This window comes from Pogonomyrmex barbatus, unplaced genomic scaffold (assembly GCF_055798465.1).
Source record: "Pogonomyrmex barbatus isolate J1 unplaced genomic scaffold, ASM5579846v1 scaffold11, whole genome shotgun sequence".
Taxonomy (NCBI): domain Eukaryota; kingdom Metazoa; phylum Arthropoda; class Insecta; order Hymenoptera; family Formicidae; genus Pogonomyrmex; species Pogonomyrmex barbatus.
Genome location: NW_028297107.1, coordinates 2,373,735 through 2,392,629, shown reverse-complemented (window position 1 = coordinate 2,392,629; position 18,895 = coordinate 2,373,735). Strand labels below are relative to the sequence as shown.

At 30.8% G+C, this 18,895-nt stretch overlaps 1 protein-coding gene across 11 annotated transcripts in view; it reads right to left on the bottom strand.

Annotated features, from left to right (window-relative positions):
* Nucleotides 1-19: 19 nt before the first annotated feature.
* shaker (potassium voltage-gated channel protein Shaker) overlaps nucleotides 20-18,895 on the bottom strand; it is a 107,279-nt gene continuing 88,403 nt past the window's right edge. For 9 of the 11 annotated variants that reach the window (XM_089070974.1, XM_011637135.3, XM_011637134.3 and 6 more), the window contains 3 exons: nucleotides 13,455-13,645; nucleotides 12,832-12,999; nucleotides 20-12,751 (listed from right to left, as the gene is read on the bottom strand). In XM_089070974.1, the coding sequence (XP_088927100.1) occupies nucleotides 12,839-12,999; nucleotides 13,455-13,645 (352 nt within the window). In that variant the 3' untranslated portion in view covers nucleotides 20-12,751; nucleotides 12,832-12,838. Of the gene's footprint in view, nucleotides 12,752-12,831; nucleotides 13,000-13,449; nucleotides 13,646-18,895 lie in introns of those variants that run through there. The other 2 variants (XR_016137981.1, XM_089070975.1) reach the window with 2 other exon arrangements.

Genomic DNA, 18,895 nt, shown 5'->3' with positions numbered 1-18,895 from the left:
TTTAAATTCGGTCGAGGTGCTCTTTTTTGCATTCTCTCTTTCTCTCTCTCTCTCTCTCTCTCTCTCTCTCTCTCTCTCTCTCTCTCTCTCTACGCGCACACACGCATACACACTTACTTTCTCTTTCTCTCTCTTTTCTTTTACTCAATCACGTACATCCGAATTCATTGATTTGAACTTTTTCCTTGATTCTTTTTTTTTTATTTCCTTCTTTTGTTTTTTCATCAAGTTGTTTCACTTTCTTCTTCATTCTTATTTGTTTTTTTCTTCATTCTTTTCATTTTTCTTTGCCACATTTTCTTTTTTTAGTTTCTTTGTCGCATTCTCTCCGTCTTCTTATTTCATTCATTCACTCATTCATGCTTATTCTGCCTTTCTTTCTATTTTCTACAGAAAGCGATCCAGTACGTGAAATACAAACGGAGAGAATTCAATGTTTCTATTGTGAAAATATTCATCGAAGAGCGGGAAGAAAGGGAAGAGGAGAGAGAGCAGGTTATGATGATTGGGAGATAGAGGTTAGGAAATAGAGAAGTCTCGGTTTATAAAAAACTATCCCTTCAAAGCATGCCCAGTAATACCAGACAAATAATACCATGCCTCTTCTTTTCTGTTTGATCCTTTCCTACATTGATTCTCTCGTGATACTAACGATTTGGTATATTATATCTCTTCTTTTCTTTTTGCACCGTTTTCTCCTGCTTCTTTATATTACAGTAATTAACATCATCACATACAGACTTACGCACTAACGATATGACTATGCTCCAAACCAGCAGAGCGTTCATCGATGAAGAAGTGAGAATAATAAATTTTACGAATTCTTCACTCTCTTTTCATTCATGCGCACTTTTTTTGCATACATTTTGTCTTACTTACTCGCATACATTTATATTTTTTTTTCTATTTTGGAGGGAAGGTTTCTCCCACACATTCTTGTACATACAAATGAATACTCTCTTTCTTCCTTTTTTTTCACATGCACACATACATACTTTGATATGCCAATTTATTTATAAAACGTTACAAATTATTTGTGAGCGGTTTCTTATGGCGTGTATAAATGGGCTTAATGTGGCAAATATTGAGACCCTGCCAATTGCATATCGATATTTCTTAATTATCGATATTACATTACCATTTTTAAAGATAACAAAAGTTGACATTTTCTGTTGATTATTAAAATTTTCAAATTATCATTATTGTAAATTATCGTTAAATTAACAATAAAAATATTTATAATACCAATATTATTTTGCTATCTCTGAAAATGGAAAAAAATCGATATTCAAAAAATATCGTTATTATGTTGCCATTCCTATATAGGCTCAGGATCATTCGCTATTCTTTCAGTACTTTGCAAATATTAGCAGAAGTGCCGCATAATTTTTTTGCCGATTTCATACAAATCGCAAATTAATATCAAATCACAAATGAGTTATAATTAGATTGCAATTAGATTCCAATTAAATTCATTGCAATCGTCATAATATAATTACAACAATTTAAAATAATATTAACAGTAATTCACACACACATATACAATTCGTATGTTTTAAATTTTCTATTAGATTTTAACAAAATTGTTAAAAATAAATTTTCTTATTCGCCAAAATTTTTACATACGAGTGCAATAATACTACTCGTATGAGAAAAAAATTATAGAAACTTAATTTACGACTTGTGTGGAATCAGTTTTACTTTCTTCTTGCTTGTAATTGAAAATTTTTCAGCGCGGCTAAATACTATTTTGATTTCGTATTAGCAATCGCTTAGCATCGGACTATCTCTAATTAATGACAATTAATTGGCAGCGAAGAATTTTTCAGTTATGCGAATCGGAGAGTTTGCAATTAACTATTTAAGCGCGAGAAGATCTTTAATATAATAGAAAATGTATCGATATATAATTTAATGTAATAAAATTATGTCAATATAAGGGAGCTCTATTCGAAGCTAAATATATTGTAAAAATATATTTAAAGTAGTCAATATATAGTCAAAAATAAGTAAATTCATATCTCTGCAATTCTTTTCTTATAAAAAAAAAACAAGATTACATAAACAGTTTTTATATAAAACTGTTGAGAATCAGTTTTTCAGGAATATACTTTAGTAGTCAAACGATCAAATCATATAAGGTATATACTATCTTAATATTAACAAAATCAAATATTCTTTTCATTTGTTTATCTTACAATATCATTATGAAAACAGTATGAATTGATTTTAAATTAATCAGCAACCAAAAAAAATTATAAACCCATATCGCTTTCTAATTATGCTAATTAATGTTATAACTTGTCTTATATTATATAAAAAATAATTGAAAATAACATTAATGAGAAATTTGCACAATATTAAAGTAATCTCTCGCTCCAATACCATCCTTTCAAAATTTATCTGTCACATTTACTCCGTTTCCCTCCCTCCTTCGTTTTTTTGCGAATCATAACGATTCGATTTACGAGAATACTTTGTTGGAATATTATAACTGTCAGTACCGGGTCTTTCGAGAATACCCTCATAAACTTTACGCATTTTAATCTGCGCTTTAATTCAAATTGAGAAAAAGTTAACTATTCAATTAATAAAATTAATTAAAATGTAGACTTATTCACAAGACTACATTTAGCTTGTTAGAATCTTTTAGAATCTAATTGGCTTCCAAAGTTCTCGTGAGTACGTTCGAATTACCCAGTATGTTCACATTCATCCTAATGATTGCTAATGAACAGTTGACCAATCAATTGGCTAACACGGGTGGAGTGCTCAAATTTTAACCCTTTATAGAATAATAATTTTTTTATGAATTAATTTAAAAGAATTAGTGAATTTTTGATAATACAAAATTTTATTTTTTTAAATTAAATAACAAACTTTAGAAATTATGTAATTTACTTGTTTCAAAATAATTAATTAAATAAAAATTTCAAACAATATTTATCTCTTGTATAATAAATACATCAGGATTAACAGATAAATAATATATATATATAAAACTCACAAAACGTCACTTATTAAAATGTCTAAAATCTATAAAGGGTTAAAGTTTTTAAACAGGTTCCGGCACAAATAAGGAATGTCGCAGTACATAGCATTATATCAACATTTAATAAAATATCTGAAACATTAACAAACGGACTATATAAATACTATATGGCTGTCCTTAATATACAGCTAGTGAATAAAATTTGTTTCACCCCTATATGTATAGATCTCGATCGATAAATTGATTTTCATCGTATTTATCATCGAAAACTGCACATAGTCATTGTCAACTTTTCTCATAATTCGATGAACATAATTGTAATTTTATAACAATGCACCCGTGTATCAATTTATAACAAATTTAATTTTCTTTCTTTTTTTTTTATAGAAAAGAATTTCTACTTATATTTTTTCTCACTCAAGATATCTTCCTTTCATTAATATCCTTCTTTGAACTTCTTTTTCTTAACCAACGGAGAATTCTCGTCTTCGTTTTCTCACGAGTATTCCATTGGTGTTGGTATTATTGGATATGCTTGTCATGATATTCAATTAGCACGCGTGATTTCTTTCGACGCATATTTATAGTTTTTGTAAAATCCCTTCTTCAATTCTTTCGATTCTCTTTCCCCTTCCCATCTTTTCACTTATACTTTTACATGATTCGCTATTATCAATAAATGTGACGGAAATCCTAATTTGCGCGAATAGACATAATTTCATATCGTTACTCCAATTATTTGTGCATTTTTATGTAAAACGCGAAAAAAGAACACATATTATACATTTAAAACTTGATACAAAAAAAAACGAAAAAAGAAAAAATATAGAAAGTACATTGTCGATCTATTACTAAATTGTGTAAATTCCGAGTGTGATATAATAATGGTAAGCAAGCTTCATTCATCTCCGAACTGCGCGATTATTTTCAAAGAGTTAATTATTAATTATTAATAATCAGGAGAGCAATTTTTTATTTATTTACTTCATTTAATAGCTACGGATGCATTTGGTATTGTACGTAAATTTTCGTAGCGTGTAATAAACATTTCTTTGTTTATTACACTTCAGTGTAATAAACGTACAACAAAAATAGCTTAGATCATCGTATAAATAAGATCGATATTAATCGTTGCCCTGAGTGCCTTGGTACCCGGCTAACGGAACTCCGTCAGTGCTCAATCTAATGCAAAAATGCACGAGTCGCGATAATGAATATGGCAAGTATGAGAAGAAGGAAAAACTTAAATTTGATTATATTAAAGATTTAGTTCACACATATTTGAGATGCTGTAATACTAAAAAGTTAAGCGAAAAAACAAAAGAAAGTTTATGAATCTGAAAATCTATTACTTATATCCAAAGTTCTTTGATAGTTTCCAGAGAATCTATGAAATTATCCAAAGAATTCCGAAATTTCGTGTATCACAGACTTCGTCTTAGTTGTAGTTGTATAAATTCATTGTCGAGTCTCGTGCATTATATTCATTTTATATCTCCTCCTTTTTCTTCTAATCGTGTAGCTTCGCTAAAATCGGCAAATAATTATGCTGAATTTTTCTTCTTCCCCATCTTCCAATGGAGTACAGCAACTTGTGCAATATAGAAATAGTGGCTTTACAAAAAATTGTCATAGGGAAACGTAGGACATCAATCGTCTCCCCACGACATTCGCGGGCTTGTTAGAAAAATTAGCAGTTCTTTTTCCTTTTTCTTTTTTAATCATAACAATTATTTTGTAGGATTATTTGGCGCAGGCGAAAAATAGTTTATATGTGTTATACACGCTGCCTTTCTTTTTTTTTTCATTCCATACTCAACTCTTCTATAGCTTATATTTTTCCATTCTTCTTTCACATTTTTGTTCATTCTTTTATTTTTCTTTGCTCTTTATTTTTTGCTTCTTTTTCCTTTTTACTATTTCTCTCTATTGTCTTTTCCTTTTTTTTATTTTTCTCTTTCTTCTTTGTTTACTCATAGTTTTTATTTAATTCTGAATAAGGCGATGGACTTAGCTTCTCTTAGCGCTTATCAACTTAATAAATCTTTTGTTTGTGAAAACGTGCCAGGTGGTTCTTAGCGTAACTCGGGGCAACTCGGCAGGATATTTGTGAGCTAGTACCGTTAAGAGTATGTAGTATCCTTTTTTCTGGTATATTTATACATCATTAAATGTATGCTGTAATAATTCGCATATTATTCTTCATTGATCCTCCTTTTTGCTTTCTTTGTTAAAATGCGTACAAACGGATGCGGAATCATATATAATAATATACATTTAACGTATCGCGAGGGAAACGTGGCGCGCGTTCGTGACACACACACTTAACGGTTATTATTAAGATATTCTCATTAGCTTTTATTACTCATTACTCATTATTACTATTTCTCATTATTACTTAATTTTACTTAATTATTTTATTAATAATTCTTTATGTGAATGCTTGCCGCCGCTTTTTCCTCCTTGCTTTCTTTTACATTTCTTTCATTTTGTGACCGTGTTTTGTGCCAGTACTTCCTTTTTTCTTCTCTCTCTCTCTCTCTCTCTCTCTCTCTCTCTCTCTCTCTCTCTCTCTCTCTTCTCTTCCTTCTTCTCACCCATTCCCCAGTCTCATTCCCCTTTTTATCCCATCTTTTTTCCTCGTCTTTCCCTTCCCTACCCTTCCTCTCCCCCCCCACCTCCCTCTCTCTCTCTCTCTCTCTCTCTCTCTCTCTCTCTCTCTCTCCATCTTATTCTATTTTTTTCATACATCTTTTTTATTTATTCTTCTCTCCCGCTTTTCGGGGAAGTTCTGAGGGTGATTGCGTGAAATCGATAATTATGTTCTTTATCTCATTAAATTACATTAGTATAAGCTTCACACAGCCAAAAAATGAAAAGCACTTAAAACAGTGCTCAACACTATATAAAGGAGTTCTCGATCAATCAATTAATTAATTTAATTAATTCACAAAACGGATTCTGATCAACTAGAATGGCAGGGATGGCCGCCACCGTATGCAGCCCTCGCGTTACAAATTCTTTATGTATTTTTTGGTTTCTTTAGATTTAGGCTACTAAATAGCTTATTCACAAGTCATTCTTGTTTGCCTGTGTACGTCGTGTATATATTTGCGTGTGTACGTGTGTATGTGTATATGTTTGCATACGTACATGTATACATAATATAACTTTAGTACTTTCTACTTTTCGCAAACGAATTATTTCTTTTCTCTTCACAAAGTATCGAGCGCAATATATTTTTTTTTTCCCTGCGATTTTCATCTGCCCCGTATCTTCTTCCGGCATCCGTTACATATACATATTTCAGCATATATGTATATATATATATATTTATATATGTATATATAGATTTATATATCACACATGTACATGATATATAGGGTATTTCGTTAAATGTGAGAGTCGTGGTAGCAGGCACTTATTCCACGATGAAATTAGAAACAATTTTTGTTCGTAAAAAGATTAAAGATCTGATTATGTCGATTATAATAAATGTATTAAAAATTTTTCAGCGCATTAAATTCCAACAGAGAAAATGAAAATTTAACGCAATACTTAACAAGTTCCTTGAAAATTGAGATTATAAAAATTATTATAAAAATAAAGAAGTTTACATAATTGTAAATTTAACTATATACAGTACATTCATCGAGGAATATAATTTTGCTACTGATCTCTGCGCTTTACGATTCACCCTGTATATAATATATCTACATGCATTTACACGTAATACTCATCGCGGCATAAATCAATCGTCGAAAACGTTATCCGAGTGATAACAAACGTTCGTTTCAGTTCTTATACTATTGTATTTTTAGCGTCTTTAATAACTCATATAATACCTAAATATATCACTTGAAAGCGATCGTCTCGATCTACGAGCGCTCGCACTTGTTTCTTCTTGTTCATTTATTAACTTTTGTCACTATTTTCTCCTTTTGCGTTCTTCTTTTTGCACGGGCGGCGTACGAGCATCCTTTACACATAACGCCCTTTTTCTTTTTTAAATGCGCGAGGATTTGTTACGATTGATTCTACCTTTCACATATCGATCTTCTGTTCGCAATACAGTTCACATTCGTTATTATTTTTACTTGGTTTCAAACGATTAATTGTAGCAGTTTATTGCTATTTTAGTTCGATAGTATTGATCGCGCAAGATCGAATCAAGGAAGAATCGATCGTGGCAATCCAGAGAGGGGCCAGAGAGGACGGGGGATGCTCGAGAGTGGTGCCGGCACTCTAAACTGTTTTTAATTTATTTGCTTTATCTTCATGGAATAATAATATTCATAATATCATGTTCAACCTGATTACCGTACGTGTTATTTTATTATTACTATTATTACTATTCGTTTTTTGGTTAGTTATTCTTTTGGTTATTCAAGAACTCGACGGTGCGCCGATTATCTCCTCTTCGCATTTTTTTTCTCGCATTAATTAATTAGTAGCGATGAATCATCTCGTTCTATAGCGACAGCGAAATATAATTCTAGCTTTGTAGCAAGACTAGTTCTTTTCTTTTTTTAATTTTTACTTAGTTTATTTCGGAATGCATCTTCCACTCACATAATTTCACTATCAATAATTCTTTTTCTTCCTCTCATTCATTCTCATACACACAGTACCATTCTTTCTTTCCCTTTTGCTCTTTCCCTTTGTTTACACATTCATTCACACTTTCCATCCTGCTTTTCTCCTGAATTCTCGGCGGAGGAGACGCTTCGATAATCGATACTTTGTCAATTCGTATGGAATCGTAGAAAGGATTATAAAAAAAAATTATTCCTTTCCCTCTTCCTCCGCGGCAGAATACAGGTAACTTAATTTTCTAGAAGGAACATCGGTGATTATTCTCGCTCAATCATCCTGTGCCATTTGCAAAATGTCATTCATGTCCTTGGTGCACGAATTATATGTCCAAAATTACTCTACCATGACACCTTATTTGTTCTTTTTCTCTCCTTTCCTTGTTCACATAATCAAATACAGACACGGCATAACATAAGTGGAAGATTAACGGATTTGAAGAGATTCACTTTAGCACGACGATCTTAAATTTAAGGATCAGGACAAAAAACATTTTGAAATTACTAACTAAAAATTTCCAATTTCCATATCTCCATAATTCATTAACGAATAGATAACTTTAGTATTAACAATTTTTAGAACAAAATAACTTTTGTTTTATATTTTAGTTTAACTTTAATCTAATTAATATAAAAATAAATCAATGATAAAAATGTTAAAAATAATATACTTATTATTGAAAGCAACCGATTTAAGAGTATAAAGTATAAAAGTATAAAGAAACTTTTTATTAACTAAAATAAGAATAATTTTAAAAATAAAACAGATCAGATAAGATCTATCTTTGAAGGCTCGTCATGAAAACTCCACTCTTCGCATTTATTTTCAGACGACGAAAGTCTGCCGATGGAAACCGAACGGAATAACAACGCATATGGTATTTTTTATAATATTTTCGCTATCTGACAATTATTTGAGTTTACTCAGCCGACTATATACAACCGTCTCGGCTTGATCGAATCTACGAAGACTTGGAATTTTGATAAGAATATTCTTAATGACTCCGACGCGCAGCAACAACAATGTAATTCGCCACCTAATGGCTATCTTCATGTATTCTACTGGCTACTGACTGTGTCTAACAGAATAGTTTTTCGTTATCTAAATATTTCACCATAGCATGTTTTTTTGTTCGGTATTAGCACAGCGGTAGTTGTAATAGTAATAGTAATTCGTAGTTAATAATATTAAGTAGTAGTGATAAGTAATAGTAGTAGTAATAATAGTGGTTGCAGTAGTGATAATATAGTAAGAGTAGTAATAGTAGTAATAAACTTATCGTTCATAGAACATTTTCACTCTCTTGTCTTTTACTTTCACACATTCTCTCTCTCTCTCTCTCTCTCTCTCTCTCTCTCTCTCTCTCTCTCTCTCTCTCTCTCTCTCTCTCTTGTCTTTTTTTCTCAATTTTAGCTAGGCTGGTAATTTGATGTAGTTTTTTACATTTTGCCACTTTATTATTTCTATATTTCTTTTTTTGGACTAAATTAGCGAGGTGAAAGGTTTGAATATTATATTAAAAGCGTGTAACGTAAATCTCTGTGTAATTATTGTGTTAGTAATATGTGTTATTCTCTTTCTCACACATACATACATACGCACTCACACACAAACAACAACACAATCACATACACACGTACACACGTCATGCGCGCGTCCATGTCCATTCCTTATCTCTCTATCTCTTTTTCAATCTCTATCATACTGAGGACTAAAATTTCATTATCAACATGTCTAGTAAAAAACGAGATCAGTCAATCTGTTTTTTAAATTCATTCCTAAAATTATCTACTAAAGTCGGTTTAATTGTTTTCTCTTTCTTTTCTCCCTTTCGGTCGATTGCTTATTTCATCGTTTTTCATGTAATTGATTGCACGCCTGACTGATACACAATGAAAACTGACTGATACACAATGAAATATAGGAACTAGCAATGTAAATTGATATTAACAAACATTGAGGAATAACAAAATTAAATAACGGATATAAAAGTCAATATATGTATGTCACGATTAATATATTCTTTATGTTCCTTTTTAATCAATTATAGTAAGATTAATTTTTGCTGTTCAAAATAGATAGTATTGAAATTAAAATGATGATTTTTTAATTAGATTTATTTTCTAATTAAATACTTTTTTAACCATTTTTTATTGCTCACATTATAAAAAATTGATAATTATAAGTTATTCCGTTGCTTTGGTATTTAGCAACAATTTTTTTGTATTACCACAGTATAAATAATGAAAATTACTTTTGTATTCTTTTAATTTATTATCGGCAAATGTTTTAATTCGTGCTCCTATATTTTATTTGAACTTTTCATTATGCCATCAGCTTTAAATTACATACTTTGTATCTTTTCTTTCTATTTCAAACGTAAATAGTTAACTTTTTCAGTATCAAACTAAACACAATGATACAAATAAAACCTTCATTTCATAAATTTTAATTTTTTACGATACTAATAAAAAATGTAGTTGATATATTAGATGGATACTGAAAAAGTTTATCAGAGTTGCTTCTTTCTTTGGTCAAATTAAACAGTGATCGGAAATCGGTAACTTTGAAAGAAGGAACAAGGATTTCGCGATTTCTATTTTGCGGATTCCTCCTTTTGTTATGTCCTTAAATTCTATGCGAGCGAAGATACGTCCCATAAGTCGACTTTGGTTCTTGTTGAATTTATATCGAATCAAGCACATCAAAGCTTGATCGGATCGATTTGACTCCATAAAATGTACTTGGGATACTTCTTGGCGCGATATAAATCGAGAAATGTGATGAAATGGCAGTCTTGAAAATTCTGCGACGTACTTTCGTCGTACAGAAAAAAACGAACAGATTTGAAAACTCTTTGTGAGGATGCGAGGATCAATTGGCGTGCCAATCCATTCTACAGACAACAGCTTATCTCAATATCACATGTCTTCCTCTTTCTTTTTGACACGAATTACATTGGCGTCTAATTTGAAATTCAAAATAATTGTTTCTTCTTTATCTGTCAAAACGACATACAATGCAATCGCTTTCTGAACAAGTTAGGAATCATTTTTATAAAGATCTTACTGATCTTATAAAAATTTTATTTATAAGAGAAGAAGAGGAAAACTATAACAGCTATATAATCTTTCTTTTTTCGATCAATTTTATTCCTCATTATCAAAGAGATACTTTTCATAATTTCGAGACAAATCAAAATCTAATTTTGTAAGGAATCACACAGTGATCTTTCCATCTTTGAGCTTTAATAAAGACAAAGAATGCGTATCATATATGAAATATTATTAACATACATGTTTTGAAACTTCTTCGTGTTAATTGTCATCATCATCATCATCATCATCATCTTGCTTTTGCAAGCAATCATCCATGATTTTCGAGAAATCGTTATCGCACATCTCGAAGACAGGAATATCAAATCGTACGCGTTGAGACATCGAAATTATAATATAGGCATAAAATTCACGCGCCATCGGCAGACATTTTCGGTTTCTCTTTCTTTTTGGACGCTTTTTATCATTAAAAATGCTCGCACCGTCTTGATATTCGATCTATTGTATTATTTTTCCAAATTTACTATTCAGATAAATATATACGCCCCGTCACTTAATACTGATACATAATTTCTACTTTCTTTGATTTCGGATATAAGCATAATTTTGAAGAGAATTTTGAATATATAAGTGATGTAACTTTTATATATAACAAGAACTTTAAAAATAAACATAATATACAATTGCATTATAATTTGAACTTTGATAAATAGTTTTCTTCAAAATGCAATCTAGATAATCTTAAGCGGCGGGGGTACAATTCAAAATTGCTAGAATAATATTTGCAATTATATGTGAATATCATAAAAATTGTTTGTATTATTATTTCTGTAAATATCTGACTATCATGGTTATTAGTAATCAATCATTTATTTCTTTTCATTTAAGAAATAATTTAACTGCGTCAATATCGACGTTCATCGGCATTTAAATCTGTTATCTGCGCAAATGTAACATAACAAAAAAATAAATTCCATTATCAAATAACATGCCTGATAATGCTAAGTAGATTCGAAAAACGACTTACTTGATGTCCTTGAAAATTTAAAAAAAAAAGAGAGAAAAAAAAGAAACAGAATAGTCTACGCCGTACATACACACTATCTTTTTTTCTCTTCCACCTCTCTCTCGCTCTCTCTTTCTCTCTCGTTCTCGTTCTCTCTCTCTCTCTCTCTCTCTCTCTCTCTCTCTCTCTCTCTTTCTCTCTACAATTCTCATCGTTCTATTCGTCATTCCTGATACATCTTTTACGACCTTTTTTGTCGGTTATCATTTTTTACCTCTATCGCAAGTAGTGTCTTCTAAGTGTCCCCGTCCGCATTCGCGATTAATCATAAAACGTACTTTGTTAACTTACCCTCGCCCTGCGTGTACGGTACTCACAATTAATTTATATCGATAATAATTAATATAGTATTATATAGTACGATTCCCGTTTGTTCCTTCCGCCACTTACCGACTTCTCCTTCTCTGTTTCACCTATCCGATACTCCGAAAGCTGGTGAAGCCCGTAAGGACGGAAGGGGATACTCGTCAGCGCTTATACGAAGACGCTACGATATTTCCTCGGTATCATCCGTTATATCTTTATTTTTTTTTGTTTTGAACACTGGAGTCGGTGGTGTCGGGGGTTGGGCCGCACGCGTGCGCGCATGCACGCGGACGAGGAATATCCCGTCCCCTTCGTTCGTGGGTCCTTACGCGGGGCGCAAGCTCGCTGAGAAGATGGCGGGGAAGGCGACGGCGTCGAAAACGGACTGGAACTTAATCTCCATTTCTTCGTATACATATATATATATATATATATATATATATATATATATACACCCTTGAGCCCACCCCACCTCTCTTCTATTTCTCGTAATCTCGTCTCGGATGAAAAAGCAACCTGTGATCGGCTTCCCAGAGGATCATGATTCTTGATGCCTCCCGTATTCTTTATCCAAGACGCCCCTCGCAATGACGAACCTGGACAGGCTGGCGAACAACGCCAGCCGCTTACGACTATAATGACGAGTGAAGGAGGCCTACGTCAGGCACCGCAGGGAGATGCAGTTGCTCTTTGACAACTGACTTAGTAATGGCCACCACGCTGCCACCGTCTCCTTCACTGTAATCGATCCGAGATGAAAAATAAGAATATTGGTTGCGATACCAATATCGGTAGTAGTGTAAATATGATATACGTACCTAGTAGTCAGACGTCAGTCTCGATGCTCATGCAGGCTGGATTGATATTGTTATTGTGGCGAGGATTACAATTTGACTTCTTCGTAATCTCCGGATGAGTAAACAGGGTGCCTTCCTCCAGTTCCATTATATCCGACGAGGATTCCGACATCGAGATTTTCTTCAAACCTAAAAAAACATATGCACATATTTAGTACAAGTTTACATTTATTTTTTTATTTTATTTTATTTGAATATTTTGAATATTTACATTTATTTTTTATTTTTTTTTATTTGAATAATGATCTATTCTCAATGTTTAAAGTGATAATATACAAAACTTATAATAAAGTCTAAAAAGAATTTGATAAAACGTTTTAAATAAATAAATATATATTACTTATAATTCAATATAATCATTTTTTTCGATTAATGTAATACATGTAATACAATATTTTCGTAGAGTAATTTAAAATTACAGTATTATAAAAATTATTTGATGAAATTAATTTGAAATTAATTTTTCCTCATCATCGATCTAATTTTTTTGCATTATCCCAAAACAACTTTTTAAACAACCCTTAATAAAAGATAAAATAAAAAATTATCAAACGCATTTCTACATTTTGAATGCTACGACATACCTAAAGTGCCAGGAAGATATGGGCAGCTAGTCACGTGATTGAAATTCTGTGACTGCATCTCTTCCTGGTCAGTCTCACGATGATAGAAGTAATTGAAGTTGGAGACAATTACGGGAACGGGTAGGGCAATCGTCAGGACACCAGCGATCGCACATAATGAACCCACAATTTTTCCCCAGACTCCCACGGGCCTGCAACAGAATCGGGAGGAATTCCGCGTTAAATGCTGACCTTGTGTTGAGACGGCACGACTTGGGAATGATCGCAAAATTTGGCTTGGTGCTAGGTGTGGTGTTTCTATCTTTGTGTGAGTCTGCCGTGTCTAGTGTGGCGCTACTTATGCGGTATTGGAGGCTCCTATAGTTACATGACAATTCGTGAGCGCTGGCGGAATGTTAAATGAAGTCGATGTGGACCATTGTGTACCACTGTATCTATTACGTATTCAATCGATTCACTTGTGTACAGCTTATCGCTCATCGATAAGTCCGCGTTGAGAGAGATCATTTCTCCAAATACATAATTTTTATAATTTACATCTTTCGTTTTTACATTCTGCCAACGTCACGCGACTAATCTCAACTAATACGTTTTTCGACCGTAAATATAGCGTAATGCGTCTAGTATAAGCGAGCAGCTTAGGCTAGACTAGAAAACTAAGAACTCGCCAAAATGGCCTCTTCGTTAATACATCACAAATTCCTTAAAAAAGGAATATCGTACTGTTGGTCCATTGAAGATAACGCGCCGGTGCCATTTTATTCCATTAGAATTTACACATTGACTCTGATCGGTCAATTTATATTCGATTGCACATTTAGTTGCACCGCGTTGCAGTAAGGAAAGAATTCGATATGCCGATGATGCAGAGTAGAGATAGGTACTTGACTGAATCGATACTTCAAGAAGAAGAAGAAGATAATTAAGTGTCAGTCTTCTCTTTTGCTGGCGTTTGCAAAATGTATCGGAATAATTACTCGTTGTGCATCGAAGAGGCACGAAAAATTACGGCGTCATTATTAATATTGAGTAGACGTAAATCAAATAATTTAAAAGCATCGGAATATTCAACATAGCACAAACTGAATTATAATTAATACTTTGTATACACGTAACGTACATTCTATATAATTAGCAGTTAAAATTGAAAAAATTGTATTGTTACAATGTCAAATCTTTAAAAAAAAAACCAAACAGATTTTTTTTATGTTTGTTATGTTATCTTTGTATATTTATGTTTATTTTTAATATTTATATTTAATTAGGCTAACTTTCTCAATTTTCTAAATCAACATTTAGCAAAATGCCAATTAGATTATATGCGAGACAAATATGAAACATATATATACATATTTAACTGAAACCCTCACTCGAACAGATCAATTGAGTCAAAAACATCAGTGATATGTTATTAGCAAATGAAAAATTTGTTGTACACTCTTTTTCACGCTTTTTTTTACTTTATACTTTTTAGTGCTACTAAAAAGATATGTTTAATCAAATAAATTGAAAATTAAAACAATTAGTTGGACAATTAGTTGATGTGTATTTTTTACTATCAATTAATAATAAACGATTGAGCAAAAATATAAAAACAATGTACATTTTGCTAAGAATCAATCACAAAGATAAAAGAGATGAATTCGTGATTCGATTAAAGATCAAGTGTAAACTTTTCGTTGAGATTTAAATGTTTATACAACAAATATTTCTTAAAAACATACAAAATAACTGCCCTGCATCTATGTAGCATTAAACAATTAAAATAATTATAATAATTCCCCAAAAAAATATTATTTCCGCAAGTTTCTTATACCGTTCTTATACTTTCTATGGGCTTTCATGATGCATGACTAATAGTGATTATATTAATAGTAATAGCATAGTCTTGAAGAAAAATAAAATCGAGCAAGAGAAAGTAATGTTTAAAATAATAATTGTGACTATTGTAATGATAATGTTTAGGACAATCACATGCTAGGCAAACGTCAGGCAAGGATACATGCATTGATTCTTTTCATAAACAAAAATCTTGCAAAATTTTGCAAAATTAGAATTATAAAGAGAAATTCTTATTTAGAAAACATATGCAAGGAATTACAGAATCAGGCTTCAAAATAAAAAAAATTAAATAAAATTTAAATTGAATAAAATAAATAAAATGGTTGTTAAGATTCTCTCGAACTAAAAAATGCGTGAATCGATTAACTCGATAGGTCGAAGTTCACATGGTCACGCGTGATAATCTTTTCCTAAGAATTTTTTTCTACCAATTATTGTTCAAATAATACACAAATATAATGTAAAAAAAATATTCTTTATTATTTCGATTGAAGAAAAGTAATCGTTTTCCATTTAGCTTAAAACGGATCTAAGCGAAAATAAGAAAAACAAAAAAAAAATGAAGTATCCGCCTATTGAGTGTTTAAAAAAAATCACAATCAACTCTCTTGTCTTTGCTTAGAGAGTTTCCCTTTAAAAAAATGTATTCGCCAAAACCTTCACGCTGATCAAGCATCATGCGTGAGCAACACAAATTGATGTCGTTCAGTGATTATTCGATAGGGCAAACAACATTCGCTTCTGCGCAAAGTCGACCACGCCATCGTTTGCGTCATCAAATTACTTCTAATAAAGTAAACAAAAGATACTATAGGTCAGTCGTTGAATGTAAAAATGCAATGACATTTTTCTACGTTAATGACGAAATTAAGTGATTGAAAATTATTACATACATATAAATTTCCTTCATACATCTTGGATTTTATTATTCAATAATTTTTTATTAATTTTTCTTTTTATTACAAAAACTTAATTTCCACATTAATTCATGAAATAAATCCTTTAATTTCGAAATGAAGTTTATTTATTAATGGTTAATATTTCTCATTATGATTTTATTGGACTGTAATCAATGATATGCAAAGGGTAAGTGTCATAGTCTTGCAAACAATATTGACCATTTATAGTGCGAGTTCAACAAACCGCGTTGCGGAGGTCATCGGAAGTGGAATAGCCGGACACTTCGCGGCTGTGCGCATTTCGCGGGTATGCATCGATCAATACATAAGAGTGCAGCGTAATATGGCGGCTTCGAATCTCTATACGATTTTTTTCTCTCCGTGATGATTCCAAATGAGAATATTTATCGATATACAGAAAGTAATCACTCAGGAGGCTTTCTAGGCCATAACACTTTTGTGAACTTGACACCTAACTTTTCATAAATTAAATTTTCAATAGAATAATAATATTTCTATCGATTGTTGTTAAATTACAAAAAAAAAGGTCTAAAAATTTCAATATATTGGCAATAGCATAAAAAGTTAATTTAGTATCAAAGTATATTAATAAGCATTTTTATCCTAAAATCGGATGAAAGTTATTTTTTCAAAGTTATGTTTTTCAACAATTAGAACTACTGTAAAATTGTTATTACTACCAACATTTAGCAATAAAAAATTTACTTTTTTAATAAAAACATAATTTATTAAAAATCAGATATCAAGTTCACAAAGGTGGCAATACATATGAGATTCTTTTTAGGTACAGAAACTCAAGAGTATCGATACTTACAAATTTCACTTAATTCAAAATTATATCAAAATTATCAAAAGATAAATTGGATGCTTGATATTTTATTTAACAAAAAAAAGTAACTCATCTAATATCAATATTGATATCAAATTTAATTAGAAAATGCAAAATTGACTTTTTTAAATGTTTTTTTAAATCTAAAAATATTTATCATTATTCTATTATTCGAATAAAGGATTTCAAATTTTCTAAAATTTACAGCTTGAGCGTGTGCATATATGTGTGCATGTGCATGTATGCACGCGCGCGTTTGTGTTGTATATATGTGTGTAAATGCATTTCACTGATTGGTATGATAAGCATTAAATGAATAGATAAAACAAATATTTGTTTGAAATTGTTTTGAATTATTCTAGAGAGCCATATTCAGAAAATGATATGATAAGATGTATAATGCGCAGGAAAACCAAAACTTTTTCGGACATCAAAACTAATGTCATCAATGATCTGAACTGTACGTTTATACATATATTTGCGCAAAATTCTAAATAAGCTACTACGTAAGAATTCCATGAAATTCAAGGATGTAGAATATTTGAACAGTACTGCTACTTCAATATGTAATATGTCCTACATAAGTTTGGATTAGATCAATTTTTAATAAAAATTTGATTATTTTTTTAACCATAATTTAAAAAAACGATTTTGAATGTATTTAAAAAATCTTTATAATTAATCTAAGTAAAAATAGCACCCTATAAGTGAAAAAGTGTAAATTGGCAAAAGCAGAAATTAGAAAATGAAATGTAGCCTACATTTATCAAAATGCAATAGACATATGCAATTATAGATTACATAAATAGAAAACAACATGATAAATTGCATTTCTTAATATTTCGTGATATTTAGGGGGTTTCCCGTTCATAATTGTGCAATACAATAATCCAAAAAAGTGCCCCTCATCAAATTTAATGATATTAAACACATATGAAATAAATAAATAAAATCTTTATGAAATCTAAATCTATTTTAAAAATCTGTATAATGATAAGTATTATAAGACCAAGAATAAAATACATATTGATTTTGAAAATAATGAGTATATCAACAAGATTATAAATTAAAGTTATTATAAAAAAACTGAATAAGAATGTTAACTAAATAAGTATATTAGTTTCAATCATCTTAATCAAATAAAAAAAACAGCTAGTATTCATGCGTAGAAGCTTCAATTACTATTCTAAAATTTTATATGAATAGCTTAATCACATATTACATAATTACAAATAATGAAAGATCAAATGGATTTCTGGTTAAATTCAAATTTAAGTTTTGCATAAGTTTTGAAAAAAAATTTAATTAACATTTTTGTACAAAATTACTTTCTCATACGTGATAGAAAAAAATTTTCTTTATCAAACTCATTTGGTTTAATCAAACGTGTTTATTATTATTACTAAATTAAAACAAACAGAAAGATAAGTGACTAACGTGGAACCAAAGCGTGCTTTGAGCAACGCGTGCCGATCAAAAGAGAAGGCAAAGATAAAAAGGAAAAAAGTGATTGCGCCAACAGTCGATTAAACTTGTGTACAAAATATAATCCAGCAATTATCACATAATATTGAAAAAAAAAAAAATATATATATATATATATGTTATTCCGATAATTGCATATTTATTTACACATATATATTTTTGTAAAGTATATAATTCTAAATAAGCTCATCAAAGTGTATTATAATATAAATTTTATCAAAAAATTGAAAATATTTAATTAATGTTGGTGCAACCATAAAGAGATGTCGAGCGATCAAAAGAGGTCAAAGAGCTGCGTGTATTTGTTATAATTTTTTTGCTCTTCCCGTCTCTCTCTCTCTCTCTCTCTCTCTCTCTCTCTCTCT